Raw genomic sequence first — 21,395 nt, forward strand, 5'->3', positions numbered from 1 at the left:
TTTCGGCATATCGTTAATGCCATCTTCAGGCTCCTATGCACCCCATGTATAGAGAATGAAATACATCGTGGCATTCATCGCCGGAGCCGCCAATACCTGGATTCCGTGAACTTTTTGTGTGGTGTGTACTTCAAAGACTTCACGACAAGACCCTCCCCCTCAATGAAAAAAAATCACAATTAAGGTATTGATGGCTCCTGTTTTCCATGCATCAATGTATTTGATTATCTGTACGTGATGAGTATAAGTATCTGAAGATGACATTGAAATGCCGAAGCTGATCGTGTAAATAAAATAATTTAAGATTTTGATGATTTTTCTTTGGTAGTTAAGTGGTAATAAAAATTAGGAACTAAATCATACCATGTACCGCTCTACTTTTTACTATCAATTTCGTTCAAAATCAGGTCATATGTACCAAAGGTGAACAACTATGTATATCTGCTTGTTACGTGGTCGTTCTCCTTTGAAACCTATGATTCGATGATACTCAAATTGTGACCGAAATTGGTTATCAAAATAAAGATACAAGTACGGCTGTGTTGCCTGCTAAAGTTCTTAAGCTTAATCACAAAACTAGTATACAATTGCCTGTATACAAAAATCCATCATGGCTCCCAGTATTAAAAAAAATAGTTGGCGCGAGTGCTTTAAAATAAGTCAGTAGACATGACTATTTGCTGTTGCGCAGCTACTCCGCCCTGCCACGGTTCGTGCGGCTCCCCCCACCCCCGTCGGGGGTTAGAGGCCTCCCTTGTGTGTGTGTGTGTGTGTGTGTGTGTGTGTGTGTGTGTGTGTGTGTGTGTGTGTGTGTGTCCTTAGTGTTAGTTAAAGTTAGATTAAGTAGTGTGTAAGCCTAGGGACCGATGACCTTAGCAGTTTGCTCCCATAGGAACTTACCACCACCACCATGAGGAGTTCATGAGCAAAGAAAAATATTACAGATGACATCAAAGTTGAGTGGCTATTTTTTTCTGTTGATTTTCTATTTCTCCAGTTTCAGGCGCATTAATCAGTGACAGTATTGCCTGGTTACTTTCTTTGATACATAACAAGATTTCTTCAATGTCAGATTTTCAGTATTCAGTATCAAGCCAGAACAATTCGTATATTAACAGGCTGAATACGCTGCATGTAATCATGTGAAATTTCAATGAATTACAAACATCAGCTGTGTACGGGAAGTTGATAGAAATTAACGGGGAGAGTTGAAAATGTGTGCCCAAGTGGGATTCGAACATGGGATCTCCTACTCACTAGCCAGGCGCTCTAACCCCTAAGCCATCGAGGAGACAAGAGTTAGCGCGGCTGCGCGGATTTATCCCAAGCACCCCCCCCCCCCCCCCCAGCAGACCCGCATTCTCCATATATTCAACACACTACGAAAGTAGTGTTCCCTGCCCATTAATCTCAATGCTGCTGGCAAGGCCTATTCCCGCTTGTGTTCGAGCGTGTGTGTGTGTGTGCATCCGCACAGAAATGATTCTTGGCTTGTTTTTGCCTTAATTATATGTGTATGTCCGAAAGAAGACACAATACACATGTAATCACGTTGTGGTTGAACTTTCATTTTGTCCATGTTTGCCGCCTTATATACAAACTTCTGTTGCACAATCACGTACAGTCCATAACTGAGACGATATGTTCCTTGTTTTTAAAGAATATGTTGCCAAAATGTACAGTCTTGGACAAAACCAGCGAGACCCCTCGCCTTTTCGTTATGCTGATCCGCACAGCTTTAAAGTATGCTACACAGCATAACAGGCAAGGAGACGAAATGCTACCAACATACTATGCGCAGGCGTGAAATTGAAAAATATCCGAACTATGTCAGACTTTTCTCAATCATGTGTAAGACTATATTAATACTGATTAGTGTGTTAAACACAACACGTAAATATAAGATATAAATGAAAGAAGAAAGCTAATTAGTATTAACTGTACTAATAAAAATGAATTTCAGCTTCTCGAGATAACATAACTGTTTTAGTAATACAAAGTACCCCATATCGTTACGAATTAGGAAAATAATATGCGCATTCGGCCGCGAAACTGTCTGTGTAAACGTTCAGACCAGTCATACTGGATTACCGTTGCTGACCTACCAGGAAGGTGTGCAAATTTAGCAATGCGTGAAGATTCATAACGAAATTCAGTTAAAAAATCATTCAGTGCCACACTTAAGTCAATTCATATTGATATCCACAGGGCGCCGGTACAGAATAAAGGTAGCAATAAAACGTATTGGGGGCGCGATAATTTCTTAAAATTTCTGTAGTCAATCTGTCTCCATCGAGATTAGAACCGAAAACAAATCAGACCTCTCTTGCAGTATCACACACCTTTCACTACGCTAGCAGACAACCCAGGCAAACAGCCATGTATTATTACCCCAGACACAAATAAGTCGGCAATTTCGCAATGAAAATGGCAAAATGATCTGCAGTTTCTGTTACATAGAACTTTCTAATTGTAGTGTTTACCAGAACTTTCAGCAAATTGTGTGAAACGGGTATTCTTCAAAGTTCCCGTTTTTCTTTTGAACATGTAGTTAAACAACCTGTGCAGGAACAGCAGCACAGTGTTGCATTGGAGCGACATAGTCCTACTACTAGCACACGGCGACTTTGTCCACGTCTGAAGTCCGCAGCTCGTGGTCTAGTGGGTAGCGCTGCTGCTTCTGGATCACGGGGTCTCGGATTAGATTCCTTACCGCGTGTAACCCACATGTTGGTGTACGCGTACGTGGAAAAAGTGTTTGCGCAGCAATCATAGACATAATTTAACCGAGGCGTAATAAGGGGAACCAGTCCGCATTCGCCAAGGCGGATGGAAAACCGCCTTAAAACCCATCCACAGACTGGCCGGCACACCGGATCTCGACACTAATCCGCCGGGCGGATTCGTGCCGGGGAGCGGCACGCCTTCCCGCCCGGAAAGCAGTGCGTTAGGCCGCACGGCTAACCGGGTGGGCTATACAGAAAACAAAAATTTACCTTAAATGTGTTCTCTCGGAAACCATTCGGATTAGGGTATACGTCCATATGAAACTCCTTGCTTCAAATGATGTCTATCATGTCCCTGAATACTGAACATTCCTCCTTGGACGCCCTGTAGATAAGGCAATGTGCTTCTACATTGGGGAAACAGTTCTTTTTGCTGTAATACCCAAACATGTTTTGGAGATACAAATGATAAACAGGAGTTAAGTAATAGTTGTACTGCAAATGTCAGACGGTTATATGAACATAGGCATTGAACACTAAGATATATATTTTTCCTGTCAGTATTCTTTAATAATTTTATTGATGTAAATACCATATCTCAAACTACTATGTATATGGTGCAAAAATTCCGTGTGTTATTTGACAGAATAAATGAACCCACTGAAGATGGAAAAACGTGTTTGGACATTAAAACAAGAATTGTTCGTTAAATGCAAAACATAATTTCCACATTATATACGCAGCATTTAATCATGAGGCTGAAAATACAGATCATTAAATGAGAAAGGATGTATTCATATTAATATCAAATTATTTGCTTTGATTATATGCGTGCCTTTTGAGATGCAGTAAGTCTGCAGTACATAGTGTCAAATTCACAGGGCAAGGCTTCTTTTCAGACTCATAAAATCAGTAGTATAAAAAAATTGTAGTTTTAGAATATTGCCCTCTCTTAAATAAATATTATCCGAATGAATTATTTGCACGATTTCTTCATGGCCATGTAATTCGTATGAAGACGACGGAGCAGCTTGGTGCAGTGGTGACGGCAGTGGATACGTATTCGGGAGAGGTAGAGCTGTAATTCTCGTGGAGTGGTCCAGATTAGTGATTAGTAGTTTCTCTACATCACCCAGTGCGAATGCAGTGTGTGTGCCATTGGAAAGGGCATGCCTGATTTCATCTCTCATCCTTCTTCAGGTTGAACTCGTATTCCATCCTTAATGATAACGATGTTGAATTGTAGTTCTTCTTTCCTTTCAAGAAGAGGGTCTATTATCTCACAGTCAGACTGCTGCATACGAATTCGTATTCTTTGTATCACTAAAAAATACATTTGACCTTCCTGGTACCGTCAAATGTGATACGTGCTTGTGGTAGCAGCCCACGTCTGCTTAGATCAACCCTGTGTACGACAGCAGCCGGTAGAAATATCCACTTCATAATTTTGGAAAAATTGACTCAGAGGCTATCTCTGTGCATTTAAATACAAATGAAAATATTCGAGGTTGATTCCTTGGTCGCTCCAAATTTTTTTTTCTTGCAAAGTTGAATGAAAAATGCTAATTTGCGCCCTGATAATTTGTACGATCTGGAAAGGTATCCCCATTAGACAGTTTTCCCCCGAGACGACCTTCAACTGTCGGTATCCCTAGAACTACCTTGGCAAGCAACTTCAGATGTTGCAGAAAGACGGGCATATCACCTCCAGTAGACAACATTAATTAAAGCATCCTGCTGTTGGAACCGACCTTCCGGCTGGGGACAGCTTTACATGAGAATGTTTCACTGTCGTTCTCGGTCAAAGAAGGCCCTGTTCCTTTGGGAAATAAGATAACATTGGAGTTCAGGACATGATCTGGCGGTTGCTATAGCCAAGAAGGCTTCTCAGAAACAGTCCAGTAGCCTATTACACCAGTTTCGTAAGCACAATAGATTTCTAAACGGTCGAATGGGACAAGTTTAGATTGGAACAGACCAATGGCCGCGACCCACGTAGGTGGGTTGCTGTTGTCTTCAGCCATTACACTGAAGGAAGGAAGATCATGGATTAACGTCCCATGACAACGGGCTCATTAAAAACGGAGCAGAAGCTCGGTTTGTTTTTGTTGAGGATGGGGAAGGAAATCGGTCGTGCCCTTTCAAAGGAACCGTTCCGGAATTTGCCTGCAGCGATTTAGGGAAATAAGGAAAACCTAAATCTGGGTGGCCGGGTCTGAATTTGAACTGCTGTCCTCCCGAATGGAGTCCAGTGTGCTAACCAGTGAGCCACCCCGCTCGGTTTGAGTATAGGAGATAGTTGGGTGGCACGTGACTTCCCTGCTTTATGAGGTCAGAAAGTGGTACTTCGTGTCTTAATGTAAAAAAATCATGTAACACCTTCTTCATACGCTGACTAAAAGTAGTCCTGATTAATTTGAATAGCCGCCAGATGCCTCAACTGACGACTAGAAAAACAGTCTAGGTTATTTCAGGTCTCTATTGTAACAATAGTCCTTTAAATGATGGCGTCCTAAAGTTGCGACGGAGTTGTTGATACACATTGCTTGTTTATGCAAGCTATGTTGTCTGTTTTTTTAATCCCCCAATTATTTATCTGTAACCTTGCATTATATTTTTTACATTTTGATTTTGTTAGTTACGTCGGTTTTTAAGGAGTTTGTCTCTGTTTTTAACTACAATCACCAACGTATGTTCGATGTAGGAGTAGCAGGACTTAATGCTGGTAATTGTAGTTCCCTTTCCCAGTATTTACTCAGCATGACGAGCGGAAGTATTGGCGTCAAGTTGCTGACCAGACAGTGTGCCACGTATTAAATCTCATTTCCGGAGTTTTCATGAGATGATAATCTGTCAATTAAATGTAGCTCATCAGCGCCCTTCCCCACCGCCCCTTAGCCCACAGCTTTATCCTCTCCCTCCCCCCCCCCCCCCTCTATAGAACCAATCATGTTGGGTGTTTCATTCTCCCTTTCATTTTCGCAATTGTATGAGACTGCAAATAGGCAGTCTGTACCGATGTTACAGATGGAGAAAGGCGTATGAAAATAGCCCATTACTGAGTCATGAGACGGCATAACGTTACATCGTGGAAAAAAAATAGAACCCAGGCACAGCCGGTTGATTCTGAGAATAGTATTTACCACTTAATCATCTCTTATGTAGAAATAAAGGATAACATCAGCATTTGTTATCCTCTGAATTACTTAATAGCATCTCTTTCCGTTTTTTTTTGCATGTCAAGAGATGAAATTGTGCCATGAGAGCCGGCGTGTTGCTAACCCAGTATTTTTTAACGTTGGCGTGAAATATATTTGTATTTTACATGGTGTAGCACGTGTATTGAATTGACGAATGAAACAGTAGAACAGTGCACTGAAAAAGCAGCCTTACGTTTAGACTCTAGGAAATGCGTGTTGCCTAACTATATCTTCTTTGGATGGCAGTTTTTTTCCTGGGACGCCTGTGTGGTACACAGATCTCTCGGCCGCTAATTTCGGCTTTCGGGACAGAAGTAACTGATTTTGTATAAAGCGGCTCCTCACTTCTCACGCTTCTGATTCGAACCTGTAGCATTGGTGGGTCCGCATGTCGAAGATGATGATAGTTCACTTGCGGAGGTAGAACCACAGTTATATAAATTCATTGTTGTATAACGTATTTAAGGTTGGTATGTTACATGTTGTTAAGACTTTAAGATGTGACTAATGCTGTGTGTGCTAACGTGCAATTTGAATTCTAGGTGTGGCACAAGCTCTGCTTCAAATGCCAAGTCTGCAACATGACGCTCAGCATGAAGACGTACAAAGGCTTCAACAAGCAGCCTTACTGCGAAGCGTAAGTGTTCACACGATTCACTGTTTTTTGATATAAGGCTTGTATAAGATACAGGTCAGTCATGATTTTTTCCATTTACAGCGAGATAAAGGACCAGTCTTTGTAAGACTTAAATTTTGTTTTTGCAAGTTATTTCGTATTAAAATAGTTCTATTAATTTTTATAAGCTGAAACTATTACTTTGACTAGTTTTCTTCATTAACTATCTTACCTGCTGTGTCTCGCCACCACAGATCTCCTATCGCCGATGAGTACACTGTTATCTATAGTGTGGATCTAAGACTATACGTTCAGTCCGCGTCATTCAGACGTGAATATGTGATTGTTGATATCTTTCAGAGATTGGTAGCTTTCGTGAGTGCAGCAGAGCATCGAAGTACAGGTTTCGTTTTTCATAACAAACGATTTAAACGTGAATTTCCTCTGTGGTCTTTAGTTTAAATTCCCTGTGTGTGTGTGTGTGTGTGTGTGTGTGTGTGTGTGTGTGTGTGTGTGTGTTTATTTAGCGAGCACAGTTCCGCGTTTTAATTACATAGTATTTTTGGATATAACTCTTGGAGCCTGTAACGAGAACACTTACTCAGTTTTTCCTGTGTACTTTGTAGTTTAAAGTCTAAAATTTCTTATGTGTTTTTGTATTTGAGCCAGTCTGGCTTTTTATTACTGTGTAGCGTAGAGTCTGGCTGTTTTTGGTATGGAGAGGAACTGGATCTGCTGTGTTTGAACGCAAGTTGAGTTACTGGGCCCTCACTCACAGCTCCAGGGGGTTGCTGGCTTTGGTTGTGCAGGTAGAGGATTTTGCCTATGGGCATCACTGCGCGTTCTCATCTTTATTGTGGTCGCCTCGGGTACTACCCGCACTGAGATTGACCTCACACCCATGGTAAGAGTGGGAGGTCATGCCAAGGGGTGGCAGGCAGCGAAGAACGTTCCGGGGGGGGGGGGGAGGGGGGGGGGCGATCGAGGTTCGTCTGATGAACAGGTTTCAGGTGCTGACTGTGTCTGATAGACATCCTGAGCCAGGCACAGTCGCCTGCCCTGTTTCAGGGGAAGCCTCCCTTCCTGAAAGATCTAGACGGTCAGAGACGATGGGACTATCGGTATTTGGGAGCTCCAACGTTAGTCGCGTAATGCGCCCTTGGAGATACGGCTGCCAAGTAGAGGAAGTAATCCAGTGTGCACTCTGAGCATACCGGAAGAAGTCATTCAAGACGTGGAACAGGGGTTTCCGGATGCCACGAAGAGCACAGAATGCAACCAACTGTAAGTGGTGTCTCATTTTGGTACTAATGATGTTTGTCGCTCTGGATAGGAAGAGATTCTCTCTGATCTCGGGTGGCTAACTGAAGTGATCGGGACCGCCAGTCTTGCTTGTGAGACGAAGGCGGAGCTCACCATCTGTAGCGTTCTCGACAGTACCGATTGTGAACCTTTGATAAAGAGCCGAGTGAAGGGACTAAATCAGATGCCGGGAAGGTTCTGCGACCCATGTAGGCTGCAGATTCCTTGACTTGGGCTAAACAGTGATGGGTTTTCGGTTTCCGCCAAGACTCCACTACACACAGGAAGCAGCTATACCGGTAGTGGGGGGGCTATGTGGAAGGGACAGTTCTTTTTTAGTTAGAGACTCTCGGGAAGCGACAGAAAGGGCGTCGATCTAAAAGGGTACAGGGCAAACACAGGACGATGGTCGACATAGCTACGACAATTTACAACTACAGTACCAACTGTTTTTGTGTCAGGAAAGAACCAAGGCTCCACGCGCTAAAAAAAAAAAAAAAAAAAGCGCTGACTCTCAGATCGTTATAGGTACAGAAAGCTGACTAAAGCTAGAGGTAAATTCAGGCGAAATATTTGGAGGACTAGCGGTGTTCAGATAAGATACATTAAATACAACTGGAGTGTTTCTTGCTGTCAGAATTAGTTTACCACGTAGTGAAATTGAAGTAGATAGTTTCTGTGAGTTCGTTTGGGTAGAGGCTATACTTCACAACCGGAATAAATTATTAATTGGTTCTTCTACTGACCCTCGACAAAGATGATAGTTGCTGAACAATTCAAAGAAAACTTGACGGTCGTTTCAATTAAGTACTAAACTCATACAGTAATCGTTGGTGGTGGATTCAATCAAATTTAGATATGTTGACGAAAATACATGTAACATGTCGTTCGAAACCGTACTAAATGCTTTCTCAGAAAATTATTTTGCACAAATCGTTCAGGAGCCTGCACTAAATGTAAAAGGTTGCGAAAATATCCTTGATATCATAGCAACAATTAAGCCTAGCAAATAGGGAGCATAGTAGTGCTTACAGGGATTAGTGAGCACAATGACGTTGTAGCAAGAGTGAATACCGTCACAACTTAATCCACCAAAAATAAATGCAAAATATTATTACGTAAAAAAGATTATTCGCTTGACGCCTTCCTAAGAGACAATTCTCCACTCCATCCAATCAGGCGTATACCAGATGTGATTTAAATTCAAAGAAATGGACATCAAATGTTCAGGATTGCGGAAGTTTTGCAAAAGCTTGAAATTTAGCGCGATCTTAAAGGAGAGATGCTTTTAATAGTTCCCATAACGAAACTTCTCGAATTATGGCAGAAAACCCTAAGCGATTGCGGTCGTATGTAAATTACACCGTAAAGACGCAATCACTTACTTCACTGTGCGTTAGCAATGGTAATATTACTGATAACAGTTCCACTGAAGCAGAGTTGCTAAAGAAGGTTTACTGAAATTCCTTCACTAGAATAGTAGTAAATGTTCCCGAATTAAGAACAATTGCCAAAATGAGTAACTTAGAAGCAAGAATTATAGGTGTGGCGAAGCAGCTTAAATCAGTTACAGGCAAGGCATACCAGTTAGGTTCCTGTCTTTATTCTGATACAGTAGCTCCATACTTAACATTTACAACCGCTCGTTCGTCGAAAGATCGATACGTAAAGACTTTAAGGTGCTCAGGCCACACCAGTAACAAAGAAAGTAAATAGGAGTAATCCGCTGAATTGCTGACCCACATCACTAAAGTCCATTTACAGTAGGATTTTGGAACATATGCTGTGTTCAAATATTATGAATTACCTTGAAGAAAAGGATTTATTGACAAACAGCGAATACGTTTTCAGAAAATAGCGTTCTTGCGAGGCACGGGTAGCTTTTTATGCTCACGAAGTAATAAGTACTATAGACGTGAGGTGTCACCGATTCCATATTTTTAGATTTCGGGAAGGATTTTGACGCCCTTCCTCACAAGTGACTTCTGATCAAATTGCGTGCCTATAGCGTGTCGTCTCAGTTGTGCAACTGGATTTGTGATTGCCTGTCAGAAAGGTCACAGTTCGTAGTAACTGATGGAAAGTCCTCGAGTAAAACAGAAGTTATTCCTGGCGTTCCCCAAGGAAGTGTTACAGGCCCACTGTTTTTCCTGATCTACATAAACGATTTAGGAGACAATGTTAGCAGCCTTATTAGATTGTTTGCAGATGATGCTGACGTGTAACGTCTTCTAAAAGTCGCCAGATCAAACCCAGGTGCGAAAAGTGGCGATTGACTACAAATGGTGAAAAATATGAATGTCATCCACATGAGTACTAAAAGGAATCCGCTAAATTTCGGTTACACGATAAATTTCACATATCTGAAGGCTTACATGATAAAGCTGACGTATATGAAGGCTGTGAAGCCAACGATATACTTAGGTATTACAGTTATTAATAATTTAAATAGGAACTATAACATAGATCATGTTGGTGGGAAACCGAAGCAAAGACAATAATTTTTTGAGAAAACACGTAGGAAATGCAACGTGTCTACTAGAGACACGCTTGTTCGCCCACTTGTGGAGAATTGTTGCACGGTATGGGATCCACATAAAATAGGATTGACGGAAGACACAGATATAGTTCAAAGAAGTGCAGTTCGTTTTGTATTATCGCGAAATAGGGGAGAGGGTGTCACAAATGTGATACGTGAATTAGGGTGGCAATCATTAAAACAAAGGCGTTTTTCGTTGCGACGGGACCGTATCTTGAAATTTAAGTCACCAGCTTTCTCCTCAGACTGCGAAAATATTTTGTTGGCCCGCACCTACACAGGGAGAAATGATCATCATAATAAAATGAGTAATTTCGCAGGCAGAGGTTTAAATGTTCGTTTTTCCCTCGCGCTGCTAGTGTGTGGAACGGTTGAGAAATAGCTTGAATGTGCTTCGATGAACAATCTGCCAGGTATTCAGCTGTGAATTGGTGTAATCATGTAGATAAATACACTGAGGCGCCAAAGAAACTGGTAAAAACCATGCGTATTAAAATACAGAGATACGTTAACAGGCAGAATACGGCGCTGCGGTCGACAACGCCTGTGTAAATAAAGTGTCTGGCGCTGTTGTTAGATCGGTTACTGCTGCTACAGTGGCAGGTCATAAAGGTTTGAGTTTGGACGCGGTGTTACAGTTGCCGCAAGAGCGATGGGACACTGCATCTCCGAGGTAGCGATGAAGTGGGGATTTTCCCTCCGACACTTTCAGGAGCGTACCGTGGATATCAGGAAACCGGCTAAACAACAAATCTGACATCGCTGCGCCCGGAATAAGATCCTGCAAGAACGGGACCAGTGACGATTGTAGGGAATCTTTCAACGTAATAGAAGCGCAACCCTTCCGCAAATTGCTGTAGATTTCAATGCTGGGCCATCAACAAGCATCAGCGTGTGAACCATTCAACGAAACAACATGAATACGGATTTCGGGAGCCGAAGGCCCACTAGTGTACCCTTGCTGACTGCACGATACAGAGCTTTACGCCTCACCTGGGCCCGTCAACACAGACATTGGACGGTTGATGGCTGGAAACCAGTTGCCAGGTCGGACGAGTCTCGTTTCAAATTGTATCCAGCGGATGGACGTATAGGGATATGGAGAAAACTTCATGAAAATATGGACCCTGCATATCAGCAGGGGACTGGTGGAGGTTCTGTAATGGTGTTGCGCTGTGCAGTTGGAGTGATACGACCCCTGATAAGTCTAGATAAGACTTTGACAGGTGACACATACGTAAGAATCCTGTCTGATAACCTGCACCCATTCATGTCCATTGTGCATTCCGGCGGACTTGGGTAATTCCAGCAGGACAATGCGACACCTCACACGTGCAGAATTGCTACAGAGTTTCTCCAGGAACACTCTCCTGAGATTAAACAATTCCGCTGGCCACCAAACTCCCCAGACATGAACATCATTGAGCATATCTGGGATGCCTTTCAACGTGCCGTTCAGAAGAGATCTCCACCCCCTCGTACTATCACGGATATACGGACAGCACTGCAGGATTCATGGGGTCAGTTCCCTCCAGCACTACTTCAGATATTAGTAGAGTCCATGCCACGTTGTGTTGCGGCATTTGTGTGCTCGCGTCTGCCCTGCACGATATTAGGCAGGTGTACCAGTTTCTTTAGCTCTTCAGTGTATTTAGCTTGGTGCCGTACGTGAAGGACGCGAAAACCAGGTTTCACCTGTTTAGGGGAACAGACTATCTCTAACATCTATGATCCGGTTTTGTGCGAACCCAGTTCGATACCTGAATATACGGTGCCAGGCAATCCCATTTATAGGTATTTTAGACGCAGTCCACCATAGCGGATAGTTCGACCACCAGTGGATATTTAGCAGCAGTAGCATTCCAAGCTTAGGCTGTCTGGTGACAAATTGTCATGGCATGATCTGTGTAAGTTTTACTCTAATCTGCATACCATACCATACCATACTCTTGATCACCTACTTTTTGAAAGACTGTTCTGTAAGCTACAAGGAGCGACGGGCCTATTTGGGATCCGAAAAACGGGCAAGTGTTCATTTTTACACCAAAGCTAGATTTAAATCCCGTCTAGCCTTAGAAATCACACAATTGTTTAGGATTTAACGCAGGTCGGTTCTCTTCAAATGTAATTTAAATTTCACGGTATGTATATAAATCTTAATACAGTATAAAGCCATGATTCAAAGAAAAGATTACGTAGTGTGTGCAGTAGCTGTCCTGGAGCATTTCTTCCGGATCGGCCTTCTCGGTGAGTTAACCATACGAAATGCTTAATCACAGGAGCGGATGGGGCGTAATAAATTTTATATCTGCTCGGATTCCCGTGCACGTTCATGCTCTACGAGATGTGAGAGACTGTCAGTTGGTTACCTGATCATGTAGGCACCCGGTGAAATGAGACAGGTGACGCAGCACCCAAGGTGGTCTGCAACGAACACAGTATGACTCAGTGCGCCATTCTCCCGCGAGCTGTCATTTCGCTGTTGAGTCAGTGTTACGTGTGGGTGGGAAGAGTACAGGTAGGACACTAGTAAGCTGTGGACAGGTAAACAAACTGTGCGACCTTAGCCTACCACCTTCCGGTCATACTGGTGCGGCCAAGTCAATACTGACCCATCTCCGATCGATGGACTACGCAGTTTCTGTTACATAAAGTGTTCTAATCGCCGTACACATTAACGGAATAAATCTTACATGCTGAAGAGAGGGCAGTTGCTTATTTGAATGGGTAATACACACCAGTTTTTGGATGAACACTGCAGTAGCATATTACTCGCTTTCAAAGAACTATTCTGGGTTCGTACTTCAACTTTTTGGTTGCTCCTCTTAATGAATAAGTGACTGGCTTCTCAGTATTGAAATCGATGGGACAACTACGTTTTGTGTGCGCGCGGTTTGACATTTCGTTTATATTTTTAAACTGTTTTGTGGGTTTTACCTACATTCTCACACTTCAGCTCTGGCGGTAGAGACCAGATGTTGCGCTCTCAAAAATAGAAACCGATTATTTTATACGATCGGTTTCGCACAAGGGCACAACGTGTACCTATATGCGTAAATTATAAAGATATGGATGCTGAGTGGCGCGTATACAAATAAGCTTCAAACTTCCAAGTAATCGTCCGAAGGGAAAAAAACACGCAGGTAATGTTGTGCAATACGCTCATTGCCTGTCAGGACCACCACCACCGTAACTAGCAGTACTGATGTTACCATGAATGTGATTTAAATTGTGCGGTCAGAAATGTAGACTTACGGCCGTACGGTGTCACCTTGCCAGAGAACGTGTATGGCGTAAAATAAGTTCCTAATAACGAGGTCTTGAATAGTTAATGTTTAAAGAACACCTACACTGCCTTTCTGAATAGATAACTTTAATCCATAAGTGATCATGAAATGAAATGTCTCACTTGTGTTTTGACAGGGAAGTTTATGGAGACACTTAACGACCTGGTAGCCAATATTAACAGTTAACTCACTCTTCGCAGATAACGCAGTTTTCTGTCATGAACTATTGTCTTAAAAAAAAAAAAAAAAAAAAAAAAAAAGGCTGGACGAACATTGTCAGATCTTAATGAGATTTCAAAGTGATGAAAAGGCTGCAACTCTCCTCAAATGTTCAGAAATGTAAAATTGTGCACTTCTTAAAAAGGAAAAACGTAATCTCTAATGGCTAAAATATCAGTGAGCCACAACGGGAGTCAATAAGCGCGAACAAATACCAGAGTGTAAAACAAAACTTATAGGGATATTTAATGGAATAAGAGGCTCAGTCGTAGGTAAAGTAAATGGTGTAATTATTGGTAGGATACTGGGAAATGCAATCGATCAACAAAGGATACTGCTCAAAACTCTCATACCAACCATTGTAGAACATTGCTCAAGTGTGTGGTACCCATACAGCGAGGTGCAGCGTGCTTGTTAAGACGCTAACTATAATGAGCGAGCTTACGTACAAAGTTTCAAGAATCAGTTTTAACTGGGGAATCCCGGAATACGCTACAGCTTCCGATGTCCCACTCCCATATGGGCCGTGAATGAAAGACTAAAATTAGCTCGCATGAGCAATCATTCTTCGCGTGCTCCGTACGCCAGTGGAGTATCGTCTGCCATGGACTTCACATAGGTTTACAGAGTATAGATGTAGTTGGTATACAACGGAAAGTTTTCAGTTGCAGCAGAGAGAGAGAGAGAGAGAGAGAGAGAGAGAGAGAGAGAGAGAGAGAGATTACTTATGGTGAGCGTGATGTTTGGCAAATGATACTGCAATACGTTTGATGGGAGATGAGAGCAGTCAGAAAATAAATTTACTTGTACTAGATGAAGTGTGTGAGCTGGCGGACATGAGTGCGTGTACTGGGAAGGCAGTTGTAAACGATCCGGCGCGCATCTTTTTTTATGACGTCTGCGACGTACCCGGGCTCGGCTACAGCTGTGTCGTCCGGCAGTCGACTCACGAGTGAGAGAACTAACCGGAGATCCGCACTACACACATTGTCTGCTGCGCCGCACTCTCATACCGTGGATGCGGTCACTGTTTTGCTCGTGCCGTGACGATCGCTACAGTTTCGTCCATTTAGTGCCTTTGTCAACCGCGTCTTCAATGTAGACCCTACGCAGATTGTTAAAGTTCTTCGCCTCGGGAAAAAGTCAGGAGTTCTGCGGGTTGCTGTAATCTTGACCTTCGAGGATATGGTTTCCAAAAGTTCTCGTAATATATAAATCAAAATTACACATATATTATTACATATCTTATTCTGCCCTATAGGAACGAATGCATACAGATCGAAACGTTTTCGCCACTTTCGAAATGCACCAGAAAGTCTTCTTTTATTTAGGGCGTTTAATACCCTGTGCGACTCAGTTTAAATCTCCATTGGGGGAGAGGAAGAAAGAGCACAGAAGTCTGTTGACCACGACGGGTGGGGAAATAACTCTCACTTTGCTTTTAGTCAAAAAAATCCTGACAAATGTAAGAGGTATGCTGTCGTGCATTATCATGGTGTAGTAACCCATCGTTCGTACGCCATCCCTGTGGACATTTTGTCCTCAGGGCCTCGCTCAAACTTCGCGATACAACTGTGACTGTCTGACCAGGAGGGATGAAATATTTATTAACAGTCCCGTGTATAACGTTACCTACGACGTGTCGAGCATTTCCATTCTCCGTCATCCCCGGTTCTCTCCGGAAGCAGGGGCGTATTCTGTATTATTTCGTTTTCAGAGATTGTGAATAACGTGCCTGCTACAATAATTTAATTTTGGCGTGTTTCGAGCTGTTCAATGTCAGACCAAAGAGCGGATCAGACTTCTCTCGGCCATTCCCGCGGTAGGTCTGATTACACGCTGCTTGGAGAACAGCCACGTAATGCGCGTGTCTAAACCTGTTGGTGACTGTATAAGGACGTTATGTTCAAAGATCCACGGCCAGTGTTTCGTGCCTGACGCAAGTCTCGCTCCTGGATCCCAAACGTCTTTTGTAGCGGTGAACGTGAACTTGCGGCGTCAGAGAAAGTGCTGTGATGAGTCGTGGCCTGTTCTCACTGGAGGTATCAGAAAACTGGCCACAGTCGCTTTCATCGCCATGGTCGAGACTCAAGTAGTACGCTAAGAGTACGTTGAGTAGTTACAAACTTTTATCACCTCCAAAATATAGCTCCTTCTTAAGTTTTCTTGCAGGTAGGTGTTAGTCATTGCACACAATCAAACACGCACTCCTTGGCAGCTCTTCACTTCATAAATGGGCTGCGCCAATTGGCGAGTCTAGCGGTTTTCTAGGACTGTGGCGCAGAGATACGTGTACCAGACATGTAGCTACAAACATACGGAATACTTATTACGTAGCTTTAAAACAATAAAGTGACAAGGAACTTGATTATCCCTTCATATTGTTGGCTAGCATTGCTGGCTAGAAGATCGTTAATCGTTGTTAATTAACGAAGTTAACTTTCCGGGTTACGGGTTAACTTTAAAGTTAATTTCATATAACGCTAACGTACTCTTTAACTTGTGTTAGCTTTCAGCACGTTAACCGTTATTTATTTAATTTGTTTATGTAGCGTATTTGAGGAAACATTTTTCTTTACAATAAATATACAGATATTAACATACAGAAAAAAGTCAGGAGTATAAATTGATTAAATTTACAATACTTACAAAGCACACGAGGTTCCAGGCTTATGTCTAACTGCTGAACATACACAGCTGATGCTTCAGTTGCTAACAGGAACTCGTCTACATCGCCAGGAAAGGATCGATTTGGGCACGTACGTATCATGAGCTGAGAAGTTTATTTTAGAAAGCAGTCTCTTATTTGGAGCAAAGCAGCAATCGGTATAAAATGCTCAAAATCAAAGTCTCCATGACGTTTTCAGAGTTTTTCATTAGCAATATGTTTCGACCCTTTCCTGAGACCATCTTAAAGCCCCCACCATTATGGATGCTGCTGGGGGCAGACGGAGCGAGATCCGTAGAAGTAAGGATGTCACTGGCATCATCTTAGTACCCAATGGAACTCGGTAGCTACAGTTGCTTAACGTAGCATTGATGTTTCCAATCTTAAGACATAGTATTCATCTTGAGGTTGAAGCTCTTTCGTCTGTGTTTGCTTTAACAATAACATGTTTTTTGGTGGGGTCCACCTTTAGCAAAACACAATTGTCTTTTTGTCCCAGACATGTTTCACTGCAGTTGCAGCATCATCAGTGGTTTTTTTATTGTTATGGCTGTTAAAAATAAGGAATGTTCTTTACTGTTTAAATACATATAAATATTACTTTCTAAATCTTAATTACAGATTTTTGAAGCGCACATAACTGTGTATTCATACCTTCTTACCACATGGTGTGGTTTTCCTGCTGTATTAAGTTTTTATAGTGTCTGTTTTTCTTTAGTTTGTCACCTGCAACTGTATACAACTCAACGTAGGCAAAATATTTACGCAAAAATTACGAATTCTAAACTGTTATGGCTTTGCCTGAGGTTAATAATATATGCGAAAGGGCGTGTGTGTGGGGCGCAGAGTTCTGTATGTTGAAAGAAAGTAAGTAATAAACGAATACGCAGCTATCTGCAGTGGAACTCTGTTCTCTGCCCTCAAAGAATTATCTAATAATACCAACGTATAAAACTCCTCTCTGCCCCCTTCATCCACGCACCCCCTCCCCCCCCCCCCCCCCCCACACACACCCTTTCGCTTCTATTATTAATCTCAGACATAGCCATAACAGTTTAGAAATCGTAATTTTTGCGTAAATATTTTGCCTACGTTGCGTTGTATATAGTTGCAAGTGACAAACTAAAGAGAAACACACTATGAAAACGTAATACAGCAGTAAAACCACACCATGTGGTAAGAAGGTATGAATACACAATTTTATGTGCTCTTCAAAAATCTGTAATTACGATTTAGAAAGCAATATTTATATGTATTTAAACAGTAAAGAACATTCCTTCTGTTTAACAGCTATAATAATAAAAAAAACCACTGATCATGCTGTAACTGCAGTGAAACACGTCTGGAACAGAAACAAAATCGTGTTTTGCTGAAGGCGGATCCCACCCAAAAACATGTCAGGCTTCAGGACATGGTATGACTTAAGTTTGAAGGTAACCTCTTGTCTCCACACAGTACCATAGGCCGCTTTTGGCTCTATAAACACAATTGAAGTCTTTTGGTTGTTTGGGAATCCTGCTTCAATAAAATTTGTCAGTGAGAAAACCTGGTCTTGCAACTGCCTGTTCAGCAAGCAAGGGTTTGGAAAAAATTGCCTGGTTCAGTTATACAGTATTCTTTCCAAAAGTCTGTATATTGTGCTGACTAGAACAATGAGTCAGTAGCTTCTGGGTTTGTTGTTATCGTCGTCGCCGACGATTGCTCGTTTACAAAACACTTGTAAATGTGGACGGCACTCTTGGTGCTTCGACATTTTCGGTGAAGGGGAAAAAGAATGATGTTAGGGGAGTAGGTAAAACTGCTCAATTTGTTCTTATAAATGGGCCTACATTGTTTTGTGGCGCGAGGTTTAATTTTTCTTTAATGAAAAGTTCTACTTCTTCAGGTTTGGGTAATGGATGGATAACAGTTGCTTTCGTTGCATGTAACAGTGCAGGGAGAGCTGGTTTGGAATCCTTTGAAACTCGTGAAATTTTGGCTTACCGTACTATACCTGTATCTGAGATTATTATCTCTGGTGAGGGTTCCTACCTTATGCCACATGGGAGTTTGTCTTTGACTGGCTTTATGACGGCTATGATTTTGGCTCTTCTCAAATCATGGGATATGTTACCAGTTCGAAGGATATCAGTAAAGTACGCTGCTAGCCAAATTTTTCCGGGCTTCTACTGTGAATTAGGAATTCTGGATGGATGCCGTCAAAACCAGATGCCTTCCCCGATTTCATTTGTTTGAACAGTCACTTCCTCGCCGCTGAATGGTATGGAGTAGTGAGACTCATCTATAAAAGCTAGATTGAGAGCCCTCAATTCCTTTTTGACCTTAATTTATGTGATCGAATCTTGGGAGCTCTAGAGGTAGACAATGTTTTTTTGCTACTTGCTTGGTAGTAAGTGTCCTCCATGTGGTCTTGTGGGTTAGCACCTCCATATTTTCTCTGCAGGGACCAGATTTTTCTGTTCGAGGTTCGGAAGTCTAAGGCGTCAGCTGTTTCACTTCACTTCATACGACGAGCTGCAGCGATACTGTGCAGAAGTTCGTCAGGTATTTCATAGTCATTGTTGTCGCAAAACTCTACAGTGTTTCGCACTTTTCCGTCCATCCAGGTATATATTCCTTTCGGAAGTCCGTTGGGATACATTTCTTTGCTGTGGGTAGTATAGCTCCATTGAACTTGCTATAGCTTTTCTTAATGGGATGCATTGTGAATTAGGTACTCACTATTTACGACAAAAATGACGCCTTACCGACGGCGGGAATCGTGTTCTGTTAAGTTTGGGTCGTGTAGGTGTATGGATATCCCGGGGTGCGCGCCATTCATCTAAACAATAGAGTGCAACAGAGAATAACTAGGTGTTGCCTTTTAACACTTGCTATTTAGAGTTCCTGGTAATTACTACTTTTTGTTAGTGAATTGACCTGTGGAAACTAAGACATCGAATCGTATTCTGGCTCTATATAGCTAATGAAAATCATGGCCGCTTGTACGTGATTACGTTAATTTTGTTTCCAAACCGGGAGAACAAATACTTTTCGGTTGTCACCTGTGCTTGCTTAAAAATAAAGTTACGTCTAACACTTAGAGCCTTAACAATTTGAGACAACACATGAGGAGAGCACATGATTCGCGGAATGTACAACTTGAAAAAAATGGCGAACGAGATTCCGGCGGAGGAAAACCAAAAAGAAAAATAAATGTTAGGCGTTTAGATATCGACGGTGAAGCCAGTAGCACTAACCTGGTTAAAAGAAGACAGAGGAGCACTGGAGAGTCTTTCGGCATTGCAGCAATTGACAGCGGTGTCTCTGAACGTAGTGTGGACACATTCATAGTAACGATTTAACCATTAAGTTCCAATAAATTTCCTGTAAAGTATCGATTTAACCTTTAGCGTAGTTGGTTTTTCTTTTTAGTAACGGTTTAATGACTCAAGAAGGTAACGTCTTAATTAACGCTGCCCCGCTATGTTGGCTAGAACGCCACCAAATGTTAAACAGCCGCCTTGTTGCACAATGGCGCCTTTCCTTTGCGAAGTGCGTCGTATATATTGTTGATGTAAGATACAATGAAAAGACGATTGTATATGCTGGTGCTGGCTGGTGGCGGGTACAGAAAAATCTCAAGGAGGGGACGCTAAAGACATCTTGTGCTACCTTTACTTTCACCGTAATAAAAAGTAGTTGAAGAAAATTTTATTTAAACTGATTATACACATAAGACAGTGCCAGCTTATGATATAAAAAGTTAAATTTGTGGTTCTCTTCCTTAAATGATGAATTCCATGCGCCTATTCTTCATGGCAAATTGGGTAATTACATCGCCATAGGAGAACCAGTCAGGGTGAGTGTTCAACAGAGCTCAGCCATTAAGTCGATCCTCCTTTATTGTCGACCTCAGCCATATCTTTGTTCGCTGCAGTGTTGTGAAACTTCTTTCTGTTGTAGCAGTAGGTGCAGGTGGACAAGGAAATATTTGTACAGTGTGTGCAACTTAGGATTGTCAGACCTGGGACAGACAGACAACGCTTGCATAACAGAATAACGATCATTAAGGACGTTTATGCTTGTTTTCAAGAGTCTCTCCCACTAGTCTCTTTTTAATCACAGAACATTAAAATGTTCGTGACTTTTCTTGAACAAATGCCAGACAGAATAACGTATCGAGATCACTAGAATGACCGCGACTTTTCTCGTAGGTCTGTGCTAGCTCTCTGTGCTAGACAAAAATGTATAAAATACGATGATGCGGACGCGCGTGCTACATAGGAAAGTAAAACTACTCGATAACTCGATTCAGTCGAATCGACTGACGAAAGACACGAACGAATAGCGTGCTGGCTGACTGGCGGGGGCGGCGCGGGTGGCAATGCGGGCGGCCCCGCAAGGGGAAGGGCGCGCGCCCCATACGTATCCCCCACTGGTGCTGGCACATAGCCTGCTTCTCTCGGATAGCATCTAAGCGCCCTGATCGTGTACTGACGAACGTGGTTAGCGGTTTCTTGTCCCGTGTCCTTAATGGTAAAATAATAAACCTCGCGAGGGGAGCTTTACAAATGAAGTGTGACACTACGCAGTTTCGAGAGGGTGAGAACGTCACTTTGACACAATCCGTTTGTTACTCACGATGCTGTAGATTCACAGTGCAGCCCCACGCCAAGCCGCTGGCGTAGACCGTCTGCAACTTCTACACTGAACGGGTGAAGGGCGTGCCAAGTAAAGTTCCACAAGTTATGAACAAACTGCACATATTCTGAAAGTGCGTCATCAAGATTACTCGTTTTCTGTACGCAGATTTACATACGTCATTGTAATGGTATCAACAGCAGAATATTCGCAGG

The 21,395-nt window shown here is 42.4% G+C and overlaps 1 protein-coding gene across 2 annotated transcripts in view; it reads left to right on the forward strand.

Moving 5' to 3' along the window:
• LOC126470630 (LIM and SH3 domain protein Lasp-like) overlaps nucleotides 1-21,395 on the forward strand; it is a 170,176-nt gene that overhangs the window by 30,224 nt on the left and 118,557 nt on the right. For both annotated transcript variants that reach the window (XM_050098605.1, XM_050098604.1), the window contains exon 2: nucleotides 6,469-6,563. In XM_050098605.1, coding sequence (XP_049954562.1) covers nucleotides 6,469-6,563 — 95 coding nt within the window. The remainder of the gene's footprint in view (nucleotides 1-6,468; nucleotides 6,564-21,395) is intronic.

Source organism: Schistocerca serialis, chromosome 3, assembly GCF_023864345.2.
Source record: "Schistocerca serialis cubense isolate TAMUIC-IGC-003099 chromosome 3, iqSchSeri2.2, whole genome shotgun sequence".
Taxonomy (NCBI): domain Eukaryota; kingdom Metazoa; phylum Arthropoda; class Insecta; order Orthoptera; family Acrididae; genus Schistocerca; species Schistocerca serialis.